Consider the following 20,099-nt stretch of genomic DNA (forward strand, 5'->3'; position numbering starts at 1 on the left):
ATCTATAAATACTCAAGAACTGTGTTTAAGTACAGTTTAGAGGTTCTTGTAGTATTTCTATTCTGCTACATTCTACGTCACTACAATTCAGATTTTATTACATTACATTGACAGCAGTTACTTTGCAGATTAAGATTTCTTAAAACAAATGTGATCAATTAATACAATTTGATAAATTGTAGATTATTTAAACACAATGTATATAAAGTACATAGGCTTTAAATTGACAAATTACATACATTTACATGTGACATACAAATGTTAATTCCTTATTTTTTATGTAATGAGTTTTATTTTTGATACTTTAAACATATTTTGTTGTTAACAAATAACATTGTTATACTTTTTAAGTAAAACTTTGAAGGCAGGACTTTTAATGTAATCTAATATCAAGATGTTTGCAGATGTTAACCTACATGTCACTGTGTGGTAGAAAGTAGACACTGGAGAAGTTAACAAAATTGTTGGTATTTACTCGGTAATTTCAGCTGTAATTGTATTATATTTTATTAAAATGTGTGTGTGACCATATTAATCTGTTTGAAAACTATAAAAGAAACCCTTAAAAATGCGTCCGTGGTAGACAATTCAGAAACCTGTGTACTTGGACTCCACCTTGTGGATTCTATTTTTTCTTCTGCTGTAAAAACGTAACTTCAACGTGAGTTCAAAGTTGAAATATGACGCCATCACGTACGCAGTGACGCACTAGATGAAACATTTGGAGGAGGCATTGTTTTGTAAACAAGTTTGTTTCAATATTTTTAAAATAAATTAACACAGTCGGCTGACCCGAGAGAACTTCAGCACGCGAATAATCTTTTTATTTTAGTTATTTTTATTAACACCCGGCGAATTGTGTGAACCCGGAAGGAGCACACAAGCTGCTAGTTAGCTATTGTTAAGCTAGCATGTTAGCTTACTGACAGCTTTAGTCGGCGGTGGTGTGCATGGTGAGCATACTATGGAGCCGTTAAGCATCGTTGCGGATGAAGTGGCTTTGGAGGGACTGGACGGAATAACTATTCCCTCTCTGTGGATACGACTGGCCGACATAAAGCCTGCGTTCCCCCTCAAGCTCGACGACTGCACCAAGGAGTTCCTCTGGAAGTCACTCCTCAGCAACAGCGACCTGAAGTTCTATCAACTCCCCAAGGAGAGAGACGACGTGGTGCTGTATGACAGGTGAGTTCATCGTTCACGGAAGGCTCAAACACAATTGTTTAATCAACTAATTAACGGTATATGATATTTACCTCACTCGGTGTCCTGGTTATTCACAGACCACACTGTAAACATGACAGTGAGACTATTTCCTTCTAGAAACACACTCGGTTATCAGTTTATGAGATCCATTCAGCTAAAATACATGGAGTCTAATGCAACAGCCCTGCAACGAATCAGACCTCAATAAAGGTTATAATGTTAGTTAATGTTATTGGTCATTTTCAGACTGCAGTTTGTGCTGCTCTTGAATTGTACTTAGAGGTGTTTCTATTATTTTGTCCACCCTCATGCGAATGACCACAATCACTTCTCAGTAACTGAGTGTAGTTCCCCCAAAAACTTCAAAAATATTGTGGGAAAAGAGTTATTTTGTTTGTTTTTTAGATATGCTGTATATAGTACTTCATTCGATAGTTCCAATTCAAGTTTAATAAATGCATAAAGTACTTTGCAGGATATGTATGTTCCACCTGAGGCTTTCTTTAAGAGTTTCAATGCCCTGATGCAGATGTTGTGTTTCCGTGCACGTGCGCGTTTCTTCAGGTTTAAAGGCATCGACCCAGACACGGGCATTGAAGCGGCACAGAAGTTTTCTGAGGCGCGGAAAGAGGTCTACCCGATCCATATTACTGTGGAGAACAAGGATGGGATACAGGGCTCGTGTGCACTCTTCAAGGAGAGGACAGATGTCACTCAGCACGTCCGCTCCAAGTCCCTCGCCCCTTTACTCAACCTGCAGGAGGCTTTGGAAAGGTTTGTAGAGTTAGAGTATACAGACGTGTTCAACACAAGTTAATTACATTTTAGTGGAACTGTACATTTGTCTCATTCCCCCCCCGCCTTCTGTCTCACCCGTCCCTCCTCAGATATGGGCGAAAGCTCGTTGTCATGGCGTCTCAGGCGCTGCGATTCAGAACCCTGATTGGCATCGACAGCGATCCCGATTTGAAGCTGAACGACGACTCTTTCTGTGTGTTGGAGCGAGTGGGCCGAGCTCGATTGCAGGGAGAGCTACAGAGGGATCTGCACGGATGCGCTTTCAAGTAGGAGGCTCTCATTTAGCACAGCGTCGCTGCGGCTTAGACGTTCACCTTGTAACAACCAGCGTTGTGTTTTCGACAGGATCGATGCCCGGAAGTTGCACTACATGAGGAAGGCTCTCGTCAAATACGGACTCATCACCATGCAGTCTCACGTCACACGAGTGAATACGGGACAACAGCAGCACTCCATTCTTCTGCTGCTCAAACGCTTCCATGTGAACAGGTCTGTGTCGCAACACTGCTCTGCTGTTGTGCACCAATAGAGAAGTGATAGCCTGCTCTCTCCCTCTTGTAATCCTCTAGTGTTGAATGCATCTTTTCTCCGCCATAGATGTGCTCTCAAGTCTTTACAATACTGAAAATATTAAGAGGGAACAAAGCCGATGTTTGTGCCACTACATATGTGGCATTAAGATTTAGGAGCACCTTTAGTCTGAAGCCCCCCCCCCGTCTTTGTTTCTCTCTTGGAGAAACTCCCCGTAACCCTCTCTGCTCTTTCAGGAGGACGAAGTACGACATACTGATGGAGTACGTGTCCAACATTCTGCTGCAGTCACCCGGACAGTTCGCCACTTTGCTGACTCTCAAAGAACACCTTTCTGTGAGTATCTCTCTGCGAGTGTCCGTCGGTCTGTGTGTGTGTGTTCGTCTCACTCTGTTTGCGGTAATAACTGTGTGTTTTCTCGCAGAACGTGAATGACAGTAGCTTTAAGCGTTTGTTTCAATACATGCGATCGGCCAAGTTGGTTGAGTACTGCCAGTACCCTCTGGAGGACTTGGATCCCGACGCCGGGCCCTGCACCAACAAAAAAGGTAACGTGCCACGGAATCGCCAGTATGAGCACAACATGATAGTGTATGTGTTCGTTGCACACATCTGTTTGATAACAATAGACATAGATACAGTATGCCATCACAATATCAGATATAAAGTCGATGCCCAGGTGAGAAATTGCATTTTTTGTGTTCCATTTACAGAGTTGCTGCTTCTTTTATTGCCTTAAATACTTTGATGTATTGGATTCAGCTTTAATGATTCGTCTTAAAACGCTAAATGAAGTTGAGAATTTGAAATCTACTAATGCACTGCATCCTTTCACTTTGTTCTCCAGGGAATAAAGTGCTTGTGCGCTGTTTGAGGCTGTTGAAGCCGTACACCAAGAAGGGTGTCACTGAGGATGACGACGATGACGACGAGGACGAAGATTACGACAACAGAGCTCTCCCTTCAGAGGGGCGCGTCATGGAGAAGGACGTCCTGTCACAGGCCTATCACATTGGTACGTTGGATTACTGTGATGTCTGAGAGCTTACTCGTGTCTGAGTCAGCTCCCAAGTCGCTTTCAAATCATGACGGCAGATTCCAGAAAACTCCCAACAGTCTGAATCAAGCCTCGCATTAAGGCTGCAGAAGGTTAAATACACACACGGAGAGCTGTTTAATGTTTTTCTTCCACCTTCTTACCAGCAGTGTAATAAATGTCCCACTTAATTCTCTTATGCACAGAATAATGCACAAGGACTTTTAATATCCAGGGTCTTTTTTTGGGCAAACTGCTTTACACATCACATGTGAGCAAATGGGAAGTAACTACCAACTTAAAGTCGTTCTATGCTCTATTTTTCTTTATAAAACAGGCAGCCGGATCATCTAATAAACAAGGATACTGATGAGAAAATGTATTCACGCCGGTGATTTATTGGGGCTTCAACAGGAAAAACTAAAGTTTAAAAATCCATCACTGATGATACCTTTGAGACAATTGAGGACATCCTTCTTCATTAGTCTTCAGCACTGATCCTCTTTGAACCACACGTCAAATGTTGTTCTCCCTCAACCTCTGTCAGCACTTCACCCTCAAATCTATTGTTTCTATTCAGATCCCAAGTTCAAGAGGACGGCGATAACGCGGCAAATACATGCCACATCGTCCGAGAAATGATTGATTGCACTTTAATTCTCTAAAAATAACTTACTTTGCAAATCCCTTGTCTTTTTTTGTTGTAATGCAGTGTTGTCCTGCGGTACAAAGGGAATCACCCAGCGGGATATCGGGATAAGAATGAATGTCGGTAAGCTGGAAGCTCGTATGATTTGCCGAAGGCTGGAGAGGGACGGTGTGATTAAGGTAAGGCCTACATTGTTAATACAATGTTTCCCATATAGAGAGGTTCTTAAATAAATTGCTGTTTTTTTCTATGTATTACTTCTTCTGTTCAAAAACTTTGTAAAAACATATCTTACATAACAGGAAGTTAGCTTGTGAATGCAATCACGTTGGCAGCCGACTCTCAATTGTCGGATGTGTTTGGGCTTCCCGCCCATGTGACCTCCAGCAGAGGTCCGCCGCCACAAAGAACACCTGGACTCTCAGTATGTCTGACGTTCCATGTGCAGCAAGCATTTTGTCCAAATGTCGGTTTTAGGAGAACCGTATTTCTGTAAGTTACGCTGAAGCATTTTGACGCTATGCAACTTGTGTTATAGTGGAATGTGGAGAAATCAGAAAACTATGCAGTGTCATGTTTGCACAAGTGCAGTGGCTTGCTAACACATATCTAGCTTTAGCTCTCAAAGCTGCTTAAGGCATTTAGTTAGCATTTCAGCCCTTAGTTGCACATTGTGGTGCCGAATGTTTTCCCCTCCGGTGGGCAAGTCTTTACAGTATGAATTGCCCTCTTTTGCTCTGGTGAACATGGTGAACATCAGCATGGTAGCATCAACATTGTGAGCATATAACCACAGCGTTGGCATTTAGCTTATTGCACTGCTATGCCTAAGTACAGCCTGACAGACCGGCTAGATGTAGACAATTAATCTTCTTTATACAGCGTCAGCAAATCACCCCGATAATGTAATTTACCGCGCTGGACTGTATTATATGTTAAGTCTTCTCCTTGGATGAGGTGGACACATTATGGGAAACACTCTTCATTATAATGTGGTCCAGTACAGCCTCAATTAACACAAAAACTGAGCTTTTTAAGTAATGTAGCATTAATTCTATTCCATATTGTGTCACATTGTGACGGTGTTGTCATGTTTTTGTTGAATCGTTTTAATGTGTGTGATGTCTTTCCCCCTGCAGGGATTCATGGTAGATGCGGGTCGGCAGAGGACTACAAGATTCATCAGCCACAAGTGTGTATCTATAAACAAGTGCAGAGTTTTAAATTCTAATATTTAACACCGCATCATATCAAATACTGTTGTTCCGCTCACTTCTCTTGACAGGTGTGTTGGTGTGAGTAATCAACTCCAACGGGTTGCTAAAGAGCAGGAGCGGAAGAAGCTTCTTTACTCCGCACCGCAGACATCGGATGCAGAACGGCCCGCCCCTAAAACACCGTCAACCTCTAAGTCGACGGCGACAGAAAACGGCAAACCCCGTGCGGCAAAGAAGATTCAGAAAGCAGCAGGCGGAGGAGGAAACGAGGATGCGAAGGAAGACGGGTGGAACTGTGGTGATGGAGAAGTGGAGAGAGCAGATGAAGGCTTGGATGGAGAGGGAGGAAAGTCAGGAGCTAAAACAAAGACGGCAGGAGGGAAAAGCAGTATGGAAACTAATCAGACACAAACTGAGATCTCCATCGTGCAAATTTCACCGGTTAAATGTGAGTACTCATTTAACCTTTCACAACAGATACACAGACAAATACAAGGAAGACGAAATTCACATCCTGACTGCGACCCGTGATAACCAAAGTATTTGTTAAACGGGCAGCTAGAGCTCTTCATCCCACTTCTTTATGTTCTGTCATCACTCAGGTGAAACTCCAGCCAGCAGCGAATGCACGACCAGCACGACCCTGGACTCAGAGTCCACTTCCAGAGCAGGTAGTTTGCAGAATTGCACGTTATATGTGTGTTTACCTTTTTGTTCTGTTCAATCATATTTAATTCTCTTTTTTTTTTTTTTTTTTTTTTTTTTTTAGAACAAGCTAGAGTTAAGGAGGAAGAATCCGTCTCCAGTCCTGGCAGCCCCTTACCTGAGAGTGAGGAGTTGATTGCAGCCGATAACCCGGTGAACAACAACATTGTGAACAACAACATTGTGGACAACAACATTGTGGTTGTTAATAATAAAGGTGTTTGCAAGCCGCAGGTCAGTGTGACGGGTCGCTTTCCTCACTGTTTTGTTCCAGCAGTTTGAGATCAGTAGATGAGTGTTGGAAGTTAACAGTTGGATCCTCTTCCTGCAGGCTCGTAAAAAATCCAGGTGGTCTTCGGCGAGGTCTCATGAGACGTACCGCCTGCTGAGGAGGAGGAACCTGATCATTGAGGCGGTCCGCAGCTTCAGAATCATCGAGGGTCTTTTCCCGTCAGTTTGACTTAAATGCTATCATTTAAACCCATAGCTTTTTGTTGGGGTTGTATGAGGTACTTATCCATAGTCGGTGTATTATCTACAGTAGATGACGGTCGGCACGCCCCCCCCAGTTTGGAGAAATGGACAGGAGTACCAGCAAAACATATTTCAGCCACCTGAAAGAAAAGCTACCCTTAAAAAAATCAATATCAGTTTATAAGCTACACTTAGATGATGTTTATCTTGCCTTCAGACAGCACTTTCCGTGGGTGACTCGAGCTGTTATCTGTGCTTTCTTCAAAGCTAAAAACAGTAATTTCACCTCGCAGAACATTTGAGTTGCAGAACATGTGAGTTGCTGGCCTCCCCCTGCCTCGATCTGTTCGTTTGTTTGTGGTATTGAGTGACTTTAAAGGGCTACTTTGGATTCAAGTCATACAATACACAGACGAACTAACCCATCGAGGCAGCGGTAGACCAGACACTTCTGTGTTCTGCGAGCTAAAAGTACTGTTTCTTTCTGTGCTGATACTCTTGTCTGTCTCTCTCCAAACTGGGGGCGTGCTGACCGCCTTCTGCTGTCGGTAACACACCGACTATGGATAACCACCTCATACAACCCCACTCCAATACATCTGAACTATCCCTTTCGTTTCAAAGCATTTTGTTGCCCAGTAAGAGGGAAGAGAAATGTCAACACGCTGTCTTTCTCCAGGCTGCAGAGGATTATCAATGACGAAGAGAAGCTGGATGGAAGGATCTCAAAGTGTTGTAGGAAGACTATCTTACGTCTCGTAGACAACCTGTCTAGAGAAGGCTTACTTAAGGTATACAAGACCACCATCATACAGGATGGGATCACCAAGAAGGTAAAAGCACACATCGCACCTCGATGGTTAGTCAGCACAAAAGCATAAAAGCACACTCGTATAACAAATGTACCGCTTACACCTCCTCTCTCTGTCTGATGTTCTTCTTGCAGCTTGAGATGGTCGTTCATCCGTCCATTCAGCCCAACGATGACATAGTGAGCCGAGTCATTGAACAGGTCCGCTTCAAGATCTCCAGCTCTTACTCGGCTTTACGGTGAGCACAAAACAAATGCGTCATTGAGGAATGGGGTATGTGTGGTTCTCGCTGTGCGATTCCTTTGACTGTACTTGATTTTGTCAGTGGCTCAGTCTAAATGTTCTGCCTACTCGATCCCGTCTTGTGTCCTGTTTCACGATCAAGCCTCTGTTCAGCTGTCTTCCCCTCCGTCACTCTGGTCTCTGTCCCTCAGGCTGCAGCACGCTGAAGAGAAAGCCAGAGAACAAGCCAAAGGGTCCGAGGATGCGAGCGGCAGCACGTCCAAAGACCAAAAGAGAGAGAAGAGACAATCCGACGAGTTCAAGCCCACAACAGGTTCTGTTTCACGGCGTATTAGAAGAGCAGCGAAATGGGAGGAGATGCTTTGGTCGGCATTGGGTCTGGAGGTCTGTTCTTCTGGGTCCAGTTCATTTCAGGGGCCAGTTAAAGAGAGAACTTTTGATTTTTTTTATTCACAGTTGGGGAAAAATACTTTTCGATCCTGCGACTTCACCCACTTTGCTGCTCGACTTAAGTGTCTTTTAGACTGAATATATCAAGGCCTGGAATTTCATCATTTTTGGGCCACGGCCACTTTGAGGGCACCAAGGCCAAATGTCAGAGCAATCAGTCCATCACATAAAACAGTTTAAGAAATATTTAATCTCTTTTAAACCTCTTCTTTTCTTTAGTTCGCGGTTTGGGGAAGACCTTTGGCTTCCAGCCTAAGATGCATCGTCTGCGTCTTGTTCATAACTTCCTCTGGCACCTGATTTACGGGCATCCGGGCAGACACGACTCCGCTGACTTCCAGTCCATCGCTCAAACGCCAGCAGACGTGAGGTGCTCCGATCCTGACGCCAAACATCCGAAAGAGTCCACAGAGAAGAACAGACCAACACGGCCGTCTGAAAAAGCCGCCTCTGGCTCTGCGGACCAACAAACGGCAGATTCTACAGAGTCCAACCTGGTTTTGACGTTATCATCGGATTATGAAGAGGAGGAGGACGTGAAGGATAAAGCAACACCTGCACACTCTCAGTCTGACTTGAAAGGTGAGACAGCATCATGTGTGGGAACTCCCCTGTAGTAAAAGGTTTGGGCTTGTTTCTTTGAGTTCTGCATACTGTTATTTATCACTGCACATGGGGGCTTGAACGCATATTATAGTTAATTATGTGGACAAGAGTTTATCTTTTAGGGTAGGACTGTTTTCTCCCCCCATCCAACCACCCTGATTGTTCTACGATATTCTCCCCGTCTCTGATAGTGTACGCCGATGAAGACTCCTGGAAGAAATTCATGCCTCCTGTCAGAGTACACAAGGAGTTCACCAGCGGCTGGGCGATGGTCGGAGACCTGCTCCTCTGCCTTCCTCTCTCCATCTTCATTCAAGTCATTCAGATCAACTATCAGGTGAGAAGACGAACCGTGTTTGGGTTTTTGGAGGACAGACGACAGAAAATTGATTTTTAAAGGCAAATACAGTAACGATAAGTTTGGAGCAGGAAAAAGATGATTAATCTGCAGTGCAATTACATCGTGAAATTGTTCTATTTATTTACAATTGGCAATGCGCTCTTCTGTGGTTTATGCCTGGCCAGGATCACTTCTGTTGCGCGCCTCGTTAAATTGTTCAATGCGACTCTTACAAGCTATTAATGTCGGTGAATGTTCCCGGAGTGAAGAGGATGAAGAAAGAAACATGCAGAACATAAAACCACATTTGCTGCCTTGTGTCCACAGGTGGATGGACTGGAGGACTATCTCAACGATCATGTGAAGCAACACCATCTTGTTAGAGCGCTGCCCGCCAGAATGAGAAGACAGCTGCTTTACAAACGGTGACTCTCTCTCTCTCTCTCTCTCTCTCTCTCTCTCTCTCTCTCTCTCTCTCTCTCTCTCTCTCTCTCTCTCTCTCTCTCTCTCTCTCTCTGTGTGTGCATCGTAACTGTTTATTCTAAATGGAGTATTTGTGGGTTCTCTACGTCAGGAGATACATCTTCTCTTTCCATGAGAACCTGCAGAAGTTGGTCTACATGGGTCTGCTGCAGTTTGGTCCTGTGGAGAAGTTCAAGGAGAAAGACCAGGTACACAGAAACAAGTCAGCGGCGTCAGCGCTACAGAAACACTCCACAGAAAGACAAGATGTTTGGTGTTTTGGTGCACATGATTCATCTGCTGTTTCTGCAATTAATGTCTTTCTGAAGACATATTTTGATATTGTCTTCATGTCCGGACAACGTGAAATATGGCCAATATTAGCTGACATGAAAGAACAATTAAAACGTAGACCGACCATTTGGTGGAAACGCGCCTAATTCGCATTCCTATTTTTTTGGAGAACATTTCTCTTCGGCTAAAAGGGAACAATGAGCTGACTCTGAAATTCTCTTTTCATGCGTGTCATATTTTTTCCTCCACATCTGCTCTGATCCAGGTGTTTGTGTACCTGAGGCGCAATGCCGCCATTGTCGACACCACCAGCGCCGAGCCTCACTACTGGCTGGTCACCGAGTCAACTGACAAACCGTTTGAGAGGCGCCAGTACACTTTTAACACCGTCGAAGACGTAGAAAACTACTGGTTTGACCTGATGTGTGTCTGCCTCAATACACCACTGGGTACATGCACACACTCTCGCACACAAAAGCAGAATCACTCACAGCACTGGTAACCATATGGAAGAATATAATTTTCAATTTACAAGATGTGCCCATCTCTCTTTGTTTGCATTTTTTAGGGGTAATCCGCAGTAAGAGAAACACAGATGAAGAAACGGCTCCTTCCTTTGTGCATGAACGCAACGTGTTTGCGGGGTTAGCATACCTGCTAAAGTAAGTGGAGCCTCTGTAAGACAAAGCAGTTTTATTTTTAAGTTCTGATCTAAAAGAACTGAGTTGGAGCAGTTCTCTGGGTGTTTGTTCCCGATATGTGGTGCTTAACAACTGAATGCTGCTTCTACATATTTAGTTTTGACGATCTGAGAGGTCTGGACGGTTCATAACGGAGAAGCACAAATGTGTTTTGGCCGGAAACCATTAAGTTCTTCGATTAGTTTAGACGTGTTATTGACCAGAGTTCAACAAAATAAAGTTCAACATCTAACCAGAAGTGCTAAAAGAGGGAAAGTGCAGAGTAATGTAAAGAGTATACATAGAGTGATCAGTAATGTATAGACCCGTTAAGAGCAGTGAGTGAGGAGTCAGCAGTCAATGAATGTAAGCATCAAACGGGCAATAAAATGTGTTTTAAGAAAGTGTGAGTCACTGCAACCACGAGAGGTCGTTGAGCATGGTAGACATAAATGAGCACCCAAAAATATTGTGTAGTTTGCTTCAGCGGTGGGCGAGATTAGCCGTGGACAGACTCAGAGATGCACACACAAACTCTCCCCTCACACGACAAGTGATAGTAACGTTACCAGGACACAACATGAAGCAAAACACGTCGACAAAGAAGAGGTTGGAGCAGCGTATCATCACCAGTGTGTAGCATTGATGTGTAATTGTATCTGTACTCACACACACACACACACACACACACACACACACGTAGGGGCTCTCGTGAAGCATGTGATGACTGGTCGATACCAGGAGACGGTAAAGGAGCCGGAGGTCTGGACTCTGAATTCTTTGCTCATCTTAAACGCAACTGGCTGTGGACCAATCACCTTCTCGCTGTCAAAACGGTACGTAACGGTGTGTTTGTGCATGAAGTGGCAGACTCCAGCATATTGAACGTGGCCTCATGTTTGTGCACATTTTGTCTGTTGGCTTTTTGTTTTTAGGCCCCGAGTGGTTTGGCGGCGAAGGAGAATAAAATCAGACTGAAGAGCCTCTTGACTAAAAATGCTCTCAGGATTGCACTTAAAGCTGGTGAGTTACTGCTTGAAACTAAAGCCCAAGTCAGTGTTGTAAGAATCTGATTTCCTTCAAAAAACTTAACTGTCACAGTTTAATGAATAAAGTACTTTCTATGCGTCTGTGTGTAACAGGAGGAACTGCTACACCTCGTTACGTGACTGGCAAGAGACCACAGATAACAGAAACTGTGGAGGTATGAGTTAAATTGGTTCTATTTTATTACTGTTATATTATCCGTATATACACCTAGTTGCCAGTGTATTAGGTACACGTAGTCTAATACAACTGTCCTGTAAAAGATCCTACATGAAGGTTATAATGTTCCATTATTGTTGTTATAGAGGTGTTGATTCTATGTGATTATTTTGGAGGTTGTAGTTTGTGGTGCTGTTGACTAAACCTCTTTGGCATGAATGGGATGGACAGAATAATAGAAATGCCCCGTCTCAGAACGGTGTCTGTTTGTGAGATTGACACACTCGACTGATTCCTACATCTAGTTCAGACTCTGAGAGCAAAGAGTTCAGGCTACAAACAATACGAACTGTTGTTTTCTAACCAGGTGGATATTGAGCCCGCTTCCAGAAACCAGCGGGTGGCCGGAGGAAAGAAACAGAAGAGGAAGAGAAGCAAAAAGGAGGTCGTCAAGGCCTCGCGCAAGAAGAAGAAGGGTACATTATGAGCATTAAAAATGGGCTGAAGACGGACATCTTACAGATAGTGTGCCTGTCTGATTGCCTGTTTCTTTGTTTTTTATTTGCCTTTAAAGAGCCCAAGAAACGCACCCCTGCCCACGACGAGGCGGACCACCGAGCCTTAAAAATGATGACCAGACAGAGAGTCTACTGGTCTGTACAGGAAGACTCGCTGATGATGCTCTGCAGTGTGGCCACACACCTGCTCAACAGCAAAGTACGCACACACAAATGCATGAAGTAGTGTTTGCTTTAATGGTGGTTCCCTTCAAACTAAATAGTTCCTCCTTGTTAACGGCCTCTTTACCCATCGCATAGGCCTTTGTCTGCTGTTAATGAGCAAATAGACCACTCCCTCTTATTGCATTTGAATAATTTGTAGGGGTAAAGTTATCTTGTACTTTAAAAATGGCAATAGCAAACGTATTATTTTCCTGATTCCTATCTTGTTTGTCACAAGATGATTAAATTGCAATTTCTTTTTATATTGGCTACAAAATGTTTTGTTTACTTTCTCTCCGTTTTCCCCATTTTGCCAATTTTTTTTAAATTATATATTAAATAAGTTGCTGCCCTGTAAAAAACATTTATGCCCAAAACATCACGTTTTCATCAGCCGAGTTTCCAGCTTTTTGATGATGCATTTTTCAGCTAATTTATTTTCTTTAAATGGTTTATTTAGCTTAAAACGTCCAAAAAAAAAAACAACTATATTTTTATAATAACAATGTGTAAACGACGCAAAAAGGGTCACTCATAGTGATGAACCTACAGAGAATTATCCGCTGAATCTGCAGCTTCCCAATTTTTAACAGTTAAATCATATTTTGAACGTACAAGAATGGTTTAACTTTTTGATTTAACAAATCAATTCAAAGTTAGGATCAGCTGTTTGTACTTGTTTCAATGTATTGTTCACGTGTTGCAGTTAAAAAGGCCATACGTACCTTACTGCGTGGTGAGAGACCTGCTCCACGCAGAGTTTGAGATATCGATGGATAAAACATCCGTCGCTGTCGGCCGTCGCACGCGATACATCCTGAAAAACCCTCAGACACTTCTGAACTACAGGTAGGCAGTACTAAAGAAAACACACATTCACTAAACGTAAACCTGCAGTTTGATTCATCAGCTGTGTGTTGCAGGATCTGCCTGGCTGAGGTGTACCAGGACAAACCTCTGATGAAGCTGTTGGAGTCGAAGAAACCTACTGCTCCAAACAATCCAGATGTGCGTTGTTTTTGTTTTGTTGTCGATATTGTTTTTTTTGTGTCTGAAAGCTTGAAGTTCACTTATTGCTATTTCCTTGATAATATTTCTGCCTGTGTTGTTTCAGGATTGTGGTAAATCGTTCTCTGAGTACGCCAGGCTGCTCAGACAGAAGTTCAGCGCTGTTCTTCTGAGCACTCGGGATGTGATCATGCCAGACACAAAACGTCAGCTCTTCTCTCGGTAAGAAGAGGAGGAGGAGGAGGTTTGATGTGCTCACTCTAAACCGGCGGCGATGGCCGGAACAAGAAAGCTGAGCGCAGGATGTGATGTAACGCTGTATCTGTGTGTTACAGGTTCAAGGTTTCGGCAATAGAGAGTAGGAAGCAGGTGTCGTGGAAAGACACTCTCAACTGGTGAGGATTCAATTAGACTTTCTTCTACTTAATACATTTTAACTGTTATGGTGGTAGTTGATTGTTTGTTTTGTGTCCATTGCAGCTCAGACGACATTCATGCCATAGTGTTGCATAACGTGATCCAGAGCACTCTGGCTATGACCAACTGTCAGATGAAGTCTTCCAGATCCTTTCAGGTACGGCCATCTTTAATTTTACTTCCTCTTGTTCGTTAAAGGTGCAGTTAGCGATTCTACTCCAATTTTTTTGTCAAATCCCCCTGCAGTCCGCTAGCGGCGCTTCCTTATTAGCTGTAACCGTCATATTAGCGGCGGCAGTTAGCTACCCAGTGGGGCACACATACTGGGACTCACATGCACTAACACGCATGTACAGCCGGACTGGCTACCAAAAATACATAACAACACACGCAGAGGGAGACGAATTAATTCTCTGCTCAAGTAGAGTTTACTCCACTGCATCTTTAAATAGCAAAGAGTTGATTGCTGCTGTATTAATGCTCTGAATTTAAATGTAGCACACAAATAAACTGTGTAGCACATTTCACGAGCACAGCACTACAAAGAGCTTCTCATAGACGTAATAAGTGTGAAACCACCATTAAATATGAATAAATCAGACACAGGTGGGTCATGAGCTGCTTTTTAAAGTTATCCATTTCTCACTCTCCTTTCATCAGACACTCTTAGGTAGAAAACACACACACACACACACACCTCTGATTGACCACCTGTCCTCTTTCTTAGACCTTCCACATGTACAGTAAGTATAACCAGGAGCTGCTGTGCCAAGTGTTCATACAATGCAGGAAGAGGGGTCTGGTCAACCGCCGGCGTATCAATCAGCCGTTTGGGCCCAAGAAGAACCGAGCGCTGCCCATCCTGCCCATGTCCTACCAGCTGTCCCAGTCCTACTACAGGTACACAGAGATCACTGTGAATACTCAGATTACTTGTACTAGTACACATCATCTCACGAGGTGCATCTGGTGTCAACCACCTAATTGTAATGAACTTAATGGCAGCCAAATATAATACACAAATTAAGATTTCTGTTTTAACTTGCTTCTTTAATTTTTGTATTAGTTCCCCTACATTCCCATTTAAATTACCAATTTATTTATTTTATTTTACATTTTTCAATTTCATTTCTATTTTTTAATTCTATTTTTAAATATTCATATACATTTTTTTAAATTTTTTTTTATGCATTATTTTCCGTTTTGTCTTTAGCATGTAAAGAATCACATTGCTGTTCTTAAGATACCTTAAAGGAACTGCTTATCTTCTGATGTCATTCCTGAGTTTAGTTTCCTGTGAACATTTGGTGAGACGACCGTCTTGAACCATCTGATGTCTCAATATTTAAATCGTTGCCACACTATGTTACTGCTTGATTGCAAAGCTCATTGACCACGCCTCTCCCACTCCTTCCCGACAGGTGTTTCTCGTGGCGCTTTCCTCACTTGCTGTGCACGGATTCCTTCCGCTTCTTGAGGAATCTGATCAACAACGGGACGGGAGACGGCACACCCGTTGTTGAGTTCTACCATGAAACCGAGAACCGGTCGGAGAGCGGCGAGGAAGTGTTGGAGAGAAGAGCGGGGTCGGAGAAGAAAAAAAGACAAAGGAAGGAAGACGGACGAAGACCAGCGAGTGAACCAGACGTACAAGCAGACACAGCAAACAGTGCCTCCACAAAGGAAGGAGAGAACGACCAAAGCAACACGGAAGGAGAGGAGAAGTTGATGGAGGTGATCAACGAGAAAACAGAGGCGGCGAGCAAAGCAGACGAACGGACAAACCCAGAAGATTGCCTCACAGCTGGTTCTGGTGAAGATCAACCCAGCAGAGAGCAGACGGACGATCATCTGCCCAAAGAGGAGGAGCCTCCAGATGTGTCGGAGATGCTGCGGTTCTCCATCGACTCTCCGGGTGGAGCCTGTTTGGTGTCGCTCAGCCTGATGTCTCTGGGACTGCTCAGTGTCTACATGTCCATACCGAAACAGATGGTGGTGGTGGACAGCAACCTGGTGGACAACGATGTAGTCAAGAGGTGAGTCCAAATCCGTCACTGTTTGTCCAGAGTAACGGGAACACTGAAGAGAAGCTGCTAAGAGCGCCACTGATGACAAAGTGAGTCATTGTATGCTCTATTGTTTATTGTATGCTCTATTGTTGATTTCATTGATGCTTTATTGTTATTGTTAACTTATTAAATGTCTCCTGAAGTGTTCGCTGAGATTGATTCACCAGCCAATGGAAACACTGCTGAAGATATAACAATGTTGAGGTAAGCATTTGTTTTCCAGTATGGCAGCTCTGGATGACGAGGACGATGACGATGATGATGAGGAGTGTGACGGGAGGAAAAAATTAGAAGTGAAGGCACATCAAGCGTCTCACACCAACTACCTGATGATGCGCGGATACTGCTGTCCTGGCATAGGTAGAGTTTACATTTTTTACTTGTACATACATGTTTACATGTATAGCGCACGCTTTTTTCTCACTCTGGTGGATGGCAGAAAGTAAAGTTTATTTTATCAGCAAAATCACTTGAATCACTTTGGATTAAACAAAGAGGAGAAAAATAATTAGGCAACAATAACTTTTTGTGAAATGTTTAGTTTAGGACCGTAGCGAATGAAATGGTGAAACATATTAAACAATAATTACATTTAATGTGTTTAAAAGTGTTTCTTAAGTTACTTTAAAGTTCACAATCACAAGTGTCTCAATACGCTTTACGCTTTTAGAAAAAGACAATAGCAGATGTTAAACATATTAAAATGAGCAATGGATTGGTTGAAGAGTATTATTTGATTGAAGCCCTAATTAATTGATTAGTCGACTGTCATTGTTCGAGCAAAAATGCCAAACAATCTCTTTTTTTACTCCTTAAATGTGAAGATTGTCTGTTTCTCTCTGTTTTTATGTCATAAATTTAACATTTTTGTGTTACGGTGTGTTTTGTGTAAAAACTTAAAGATAGATTAGTCGGTAAAGAAAATACTAGTCAGCTGGAGCCCTATTCATATTTATATAATTGAGATTTTGCTTTGTTTCTAGTCAAAATACGTAACCTCAACACCAGTGACAACATCGTGGTGGAGTCGTGTTTTATAAGCTTGCGGCTGCGCAACACACCCGCTCACCACCTGTTCAGTACGGAGAGTAAGTACCAACGCATGTAACACACGCATACAAACACCGTTTCATCTGCAGGAAATAACTCTTTATTTTCCTTTTTCCTTGGTTTTTAGGCTCCCCACCGCTGGACTTGACTAAATGCGGTCCGTCCCTGCTGCCCTCCGTCCTCACCTACTTCACCCGTTCCCCCTCCTCGTGCTCTCCCAACAGTGTGAAGGAGTGTGACAGGCGTTTGATTCAGCAGAGAGGATACACTCCTCATGACATCAAAGCATGTGCTGAGCTCAGGAGGAGCTTAAATGCTGCTGGTGTGAATGGCTTGGACATACGGGACCTCTACCACAACCACACACACCTGGAGGAGCCATGGTTTGGACGCACCAAGAGCCTGCAGCAGTACATGGAGGTAAACGCATGTATAACGCAGGGATTGCTTACTCCAAAATCATAAATGCATATGTTTCCCCTTACCTGTAGTAATACTTATCAATCTAGATTGTTGTGGTTTGAGTTGCGGTAGAGATGTCTGTCTTCTCTCCGATGTAATGGAAGTAGATGGCGCTCGGCTTGTGGTGCCATCTAGGTAAACATTAATGGCGTCCTCCTCAGCCAAGCTGTAACATTAGCTAGCTCAGGTGAGCCGCTGTGAATAGATGAACGGTTTCTTCTGTGCGGTCCAAGTGTGGTCGCTTCTGGCTCCAAAAAAAACAAGATGGCGGCAGCCAAAATACTGAACTCGAGGCTTCAAAACGATAGCCCACACTTTGCTCATCTTTTTGTTTTTGGAAACGACACCACTCGAACTCTAAATATTCCCTTTGCATGTTGAGGAATCCAGAGCCTAGTTAGTCAGTCTTGTATAACTGCAGTTTAGTGAGGGGTTTAGCGAACAATTGGTTTTCCTCGTTTCTTCTTCTTCTGTTTCTGCCTGATCTGTATTTTTCCCTTTTTGCTCCAGGAGTTACAAGAAGAAGGCCAGGTGATAAAAGTCGGGGGTTTGGGCGTCCGTTGGGTGCTCATGCAGCACGCTGATTCGTGGCTGCTGACTGTGAACTCCAAGCAGTGGTCCCAGTCCCGCTTCTCATCCGAAAGACACCCGTTTTTGGAGAAAGTCCACAACATCCCCTTCATGCGCAAGAGACCCAAGCTAAAAGTCCGACCGGAGGCCGAGGAACCGCCTGCGAAGAAAACGGCTTTGGTCGAACACGAAGGCGAAGACAGACGGGACTTGGGGGGAATGTCGAGTGACGCAACTAAAGAGCAACTGAATGAGGAAGAACAGCTGGAAAAGCAGAAGGAGCAGCCAGGTGAGGGGAGCGGAGACAAATCGTTGAACCTGGAGGAGGAGGAGGAGGAGGAGGGAGGAAAGCTGATGAAGGCCGAAGAGGACAGAGAGCAGGAGACGGTGGACACTGAGGGAAGACGGGAAGAAAAGAAAGATCGTAGAATCCGAACGAGGAGTATCGACAGAAGAGAGGAAGAAGCGTGCGCTCTACTAACAAGACCAGCTGGTGTTGATCATGAGTAAGTGCAGACTATGACTGATTATCTAATCGTAGTTAAAGAGGCGTGTCCCTTTTCTTGTGCGTCATCTCTTTCTCCTCCAATCCACACAGGGAAAATGTGAGCTTCATCAGCCGGCCGTGGCGCATGGTTGACGGCAATCTGAACCGGCAGGTGTGTAAGGGCATGCTGGAGGCCATTATGTACCACATCATGTTCCGGCCCGGACTCACGCAGCAGACTCTGGTGGAACATTACAAAGACGTGTTGCAGCCAATGGCGGTGCTCGACCTGGTGCAGGTAAACGGAAACACTATCGCGTGATGCTCATTGGTACCTTAGGTTGTTTCACATCGGCTGATAAACTCGTCTCCGGTGAGAGCGTACTCATTTGGGAAGCTTCATGGCTCAAGTAATGATTTTTATTCATAAGTGATTTATATAGTCCAGATCTACCCTTGAAATAAAGCTTCTTTTTTTTAATACACTGCCCTCATTGTCTCATCCGCAGGCGCTCATAGACATGGGCTGTGTGACGAAGAAAACTATGTTTAAAGCTTCTAAACCCTCACTGTTCGCCCGCTCCGTGCTCCAGACGAGCCCGGACACTAAAGTGAAGGTTGAGGATCCGGGTCAGGTGTTCTACGAGCCCACCATCAGCTGCTGCCTGCGGCTCAGTCAGGTGTTACCCAACGAACGCCACTGGAACTATTGCATACCGTGAAAGGCAGACCGTATCTGGTATCACACATTCTGTGCACGATAGAAGGCTTTTGGAGTTTAAGTTGAGTGAAAAGTTGTTACAAGCCTAAATAATGTCGGGTTCTTTGACAGATTTTACTTCTGGTTTTACAGAACGAGGATTTCTTTTTACATTTTTTCTCTATAGATTTTTTTTTTTTTTTTTCTCAGAATTTGAATAATTAAAAAGTAATTCTAAGACAGAAAAGTACGTGTTCCTTTTTTTGTATGCTAAATAACTTTTTAAATTATTAATAAAAGTGCATTACATTCTTGACTTGTACTTGTCAGTGTTCACGTGTGTTCTGTTGTTAGTGAATTGCTATCGCACTGCTCAGACTCCCCGAGAAGACTAATGCCAGCCGTGCCGTAAAGTAGCCTCTGTGTGAGTGTTGGGCTTCAGATTCAGAAAGCAGGGTCAGGTCATGTTTTTACAAATGACGGTCGCTTGCATATTGAAGATACATTTGAGAATCCAACAGGACTCCCAGAAGCTCATGCATGAGTCACAGGAAGTGACCGGTGATGCATCATCCAGGTCTTTACTGCAAGGATGCAGTTGTTTTTGTAGTCAGGAAGCCTAATTTAGCGGTTCAGGTGGTTTTGTAATCTCTGATGTACAGTAACCTCCAATTTCCTGAACACTGGAGTAAGTTGAAGTCGGTCTGTATGACACCTCTTTCTGTTCAGATTGTGTCGCTCTGCTGCTCTTTTCTGAGCAAAAACCAAGTTTAAAATAATAATAATAATAATGCAGTTGGTAGGGTACAAGCACTGATGTAGAATAAATGAGAGACTTGTTGTACTATAACGAGCCCAGTATTCATGGGAGGGCCCTCAGGAAACTGAGCGATAAAGATCACCGG

The 20,099-nt window shown here is 43.6% G+C and overlaps 1 protein-coding gene across 3 annotated transcripts; it reads left to right on the forward strand.

Annotated features, from left to right (window-relative positions):
- The first annotated feature begins 687 nt into the window (after positions 1 to 687).
- On the forward strand, positions 688 to 19,510 carry gtf3c1 (general transcription factor IIIC subunit 1). 3 transcript variants are annotated; one of them, XM_076091579.1, is made up of 40 exons: positions 694 to 1,185; positions 1,771 to 1,980; positions 2,094 to 2,270; positions 2,350 to 2,493; positions 2,772 to 2,871; positions 2,960 to 3,083; positions 3,383 to 3,550; positions 4,284 to 4,399; positions 5,360 to 5,412; positions 5,506 to 5,885; positions 6,040 to 6,108; positions 6,207 to 6,376; positions 6,474 to 6,592; positions 7,296 to 7,449; positions 7,563 to 7,666; positions 7,863 to 7,984; positions 8,341 to 8,703; positions 8,919 to 9,064; positions 9,395 to 9,492; positions 9,642 to 9,738; positions 10,089 to 10,272; positions 10,392 to 10,485; positions 11,207 to 11,339; positions 11,439 to 11,526; positions 11,646 to 11,707; positions 12,077 to 12,185; positions 12,284 to 12,426; positions 13,138 to 13,280; positions 13,355 to 13,439; positions 13,546 to 13,661; positions 13,775 to 13,834; positions 13,920 to 14,013; positions 14,584 to 14,756; positions 15,278 to 15,892; positions 16,149 to 16,285; positions 16,909 to 17,013; positions 17,103 to 17,395; positions 17,948 to 18,513; positions 18,606 to 18,792; positions 19,004 to 19,510. In XM_076091579.1, the coding sequence occupies exons 1-40, from the start codon at positions 965 to 967 to the stop codon at positions 19,214 to 19,216; spliced, it is 6,735 nt and encodes a 2,244-aa protein (XP_075947694.1). In that variant the 5' UTR covers positions 694 to 964; the 3' UTR covers positions 19,217 to 19,510. The 3 variants fall into 3 exon arrangements, with proteins under 3 accessions (XP_075947695.1, XP_075947694.1, XP_075947696.1); XM_076091580.1 differs by lacking the exons at positions 18,606 to 18,792; positions 19,004 to 19,510 and adding an exon at positions 17,545 to 17,624 and having other exon boundaries at positions 688 to 1,185; positions 17,948 to 18,084; XM_076091581.1 differs by lacking the exons at positions 694 to 1,185; positions 1,771 to 1,980; positions 2,094 to 2,270; ... (3 more) ...; positions 3,383 to 3,550; positions 4,284 to 4,399 and adding an exon at positions 4,583 to 4,712.
- Positions 19,511 to 20,099: the final 589 nt, after the last annotated feature.

This window comes from Anarhichas minor, unplaced genomic scaffold, assembly GCF_050575085.1.
Source record: "Anarhichas minor isolate MPS153535 unplaced genomic scaffold, ASM5057508v1 ptg000014l, whole genome shotgun sequence".
Taxonomy (NCBI): Eukaryota; Metazoa; Chordata; class Actinopteri; order Perciformes; family Anarhichadidae; genus Anarhichas; species Anarhichas minor.

Coding starts and splice junctions, on each gene's coding strand:
- gtf3c1 (XM_076091579.1), top strand. CDS start 965: ATGGAGCCGTTAAGCATCGTTGCGGATGAAGTGGCTTTGGAGGGACTG. Junction 7,667..7,862: donor AGCTCTTACTCGGCTTTACG/GTGAGCACAAAA, acceptor TCTGTCCCTCAG/GCTGCAGCACGCTGAAGAGA. Junction 9,065..9,394: donor TCATTCAGATCAACTATCAG/GTGAGAAGACGA, acceptor TTGTGTCCACAG/GTGGATGGACTGGAGGACTA.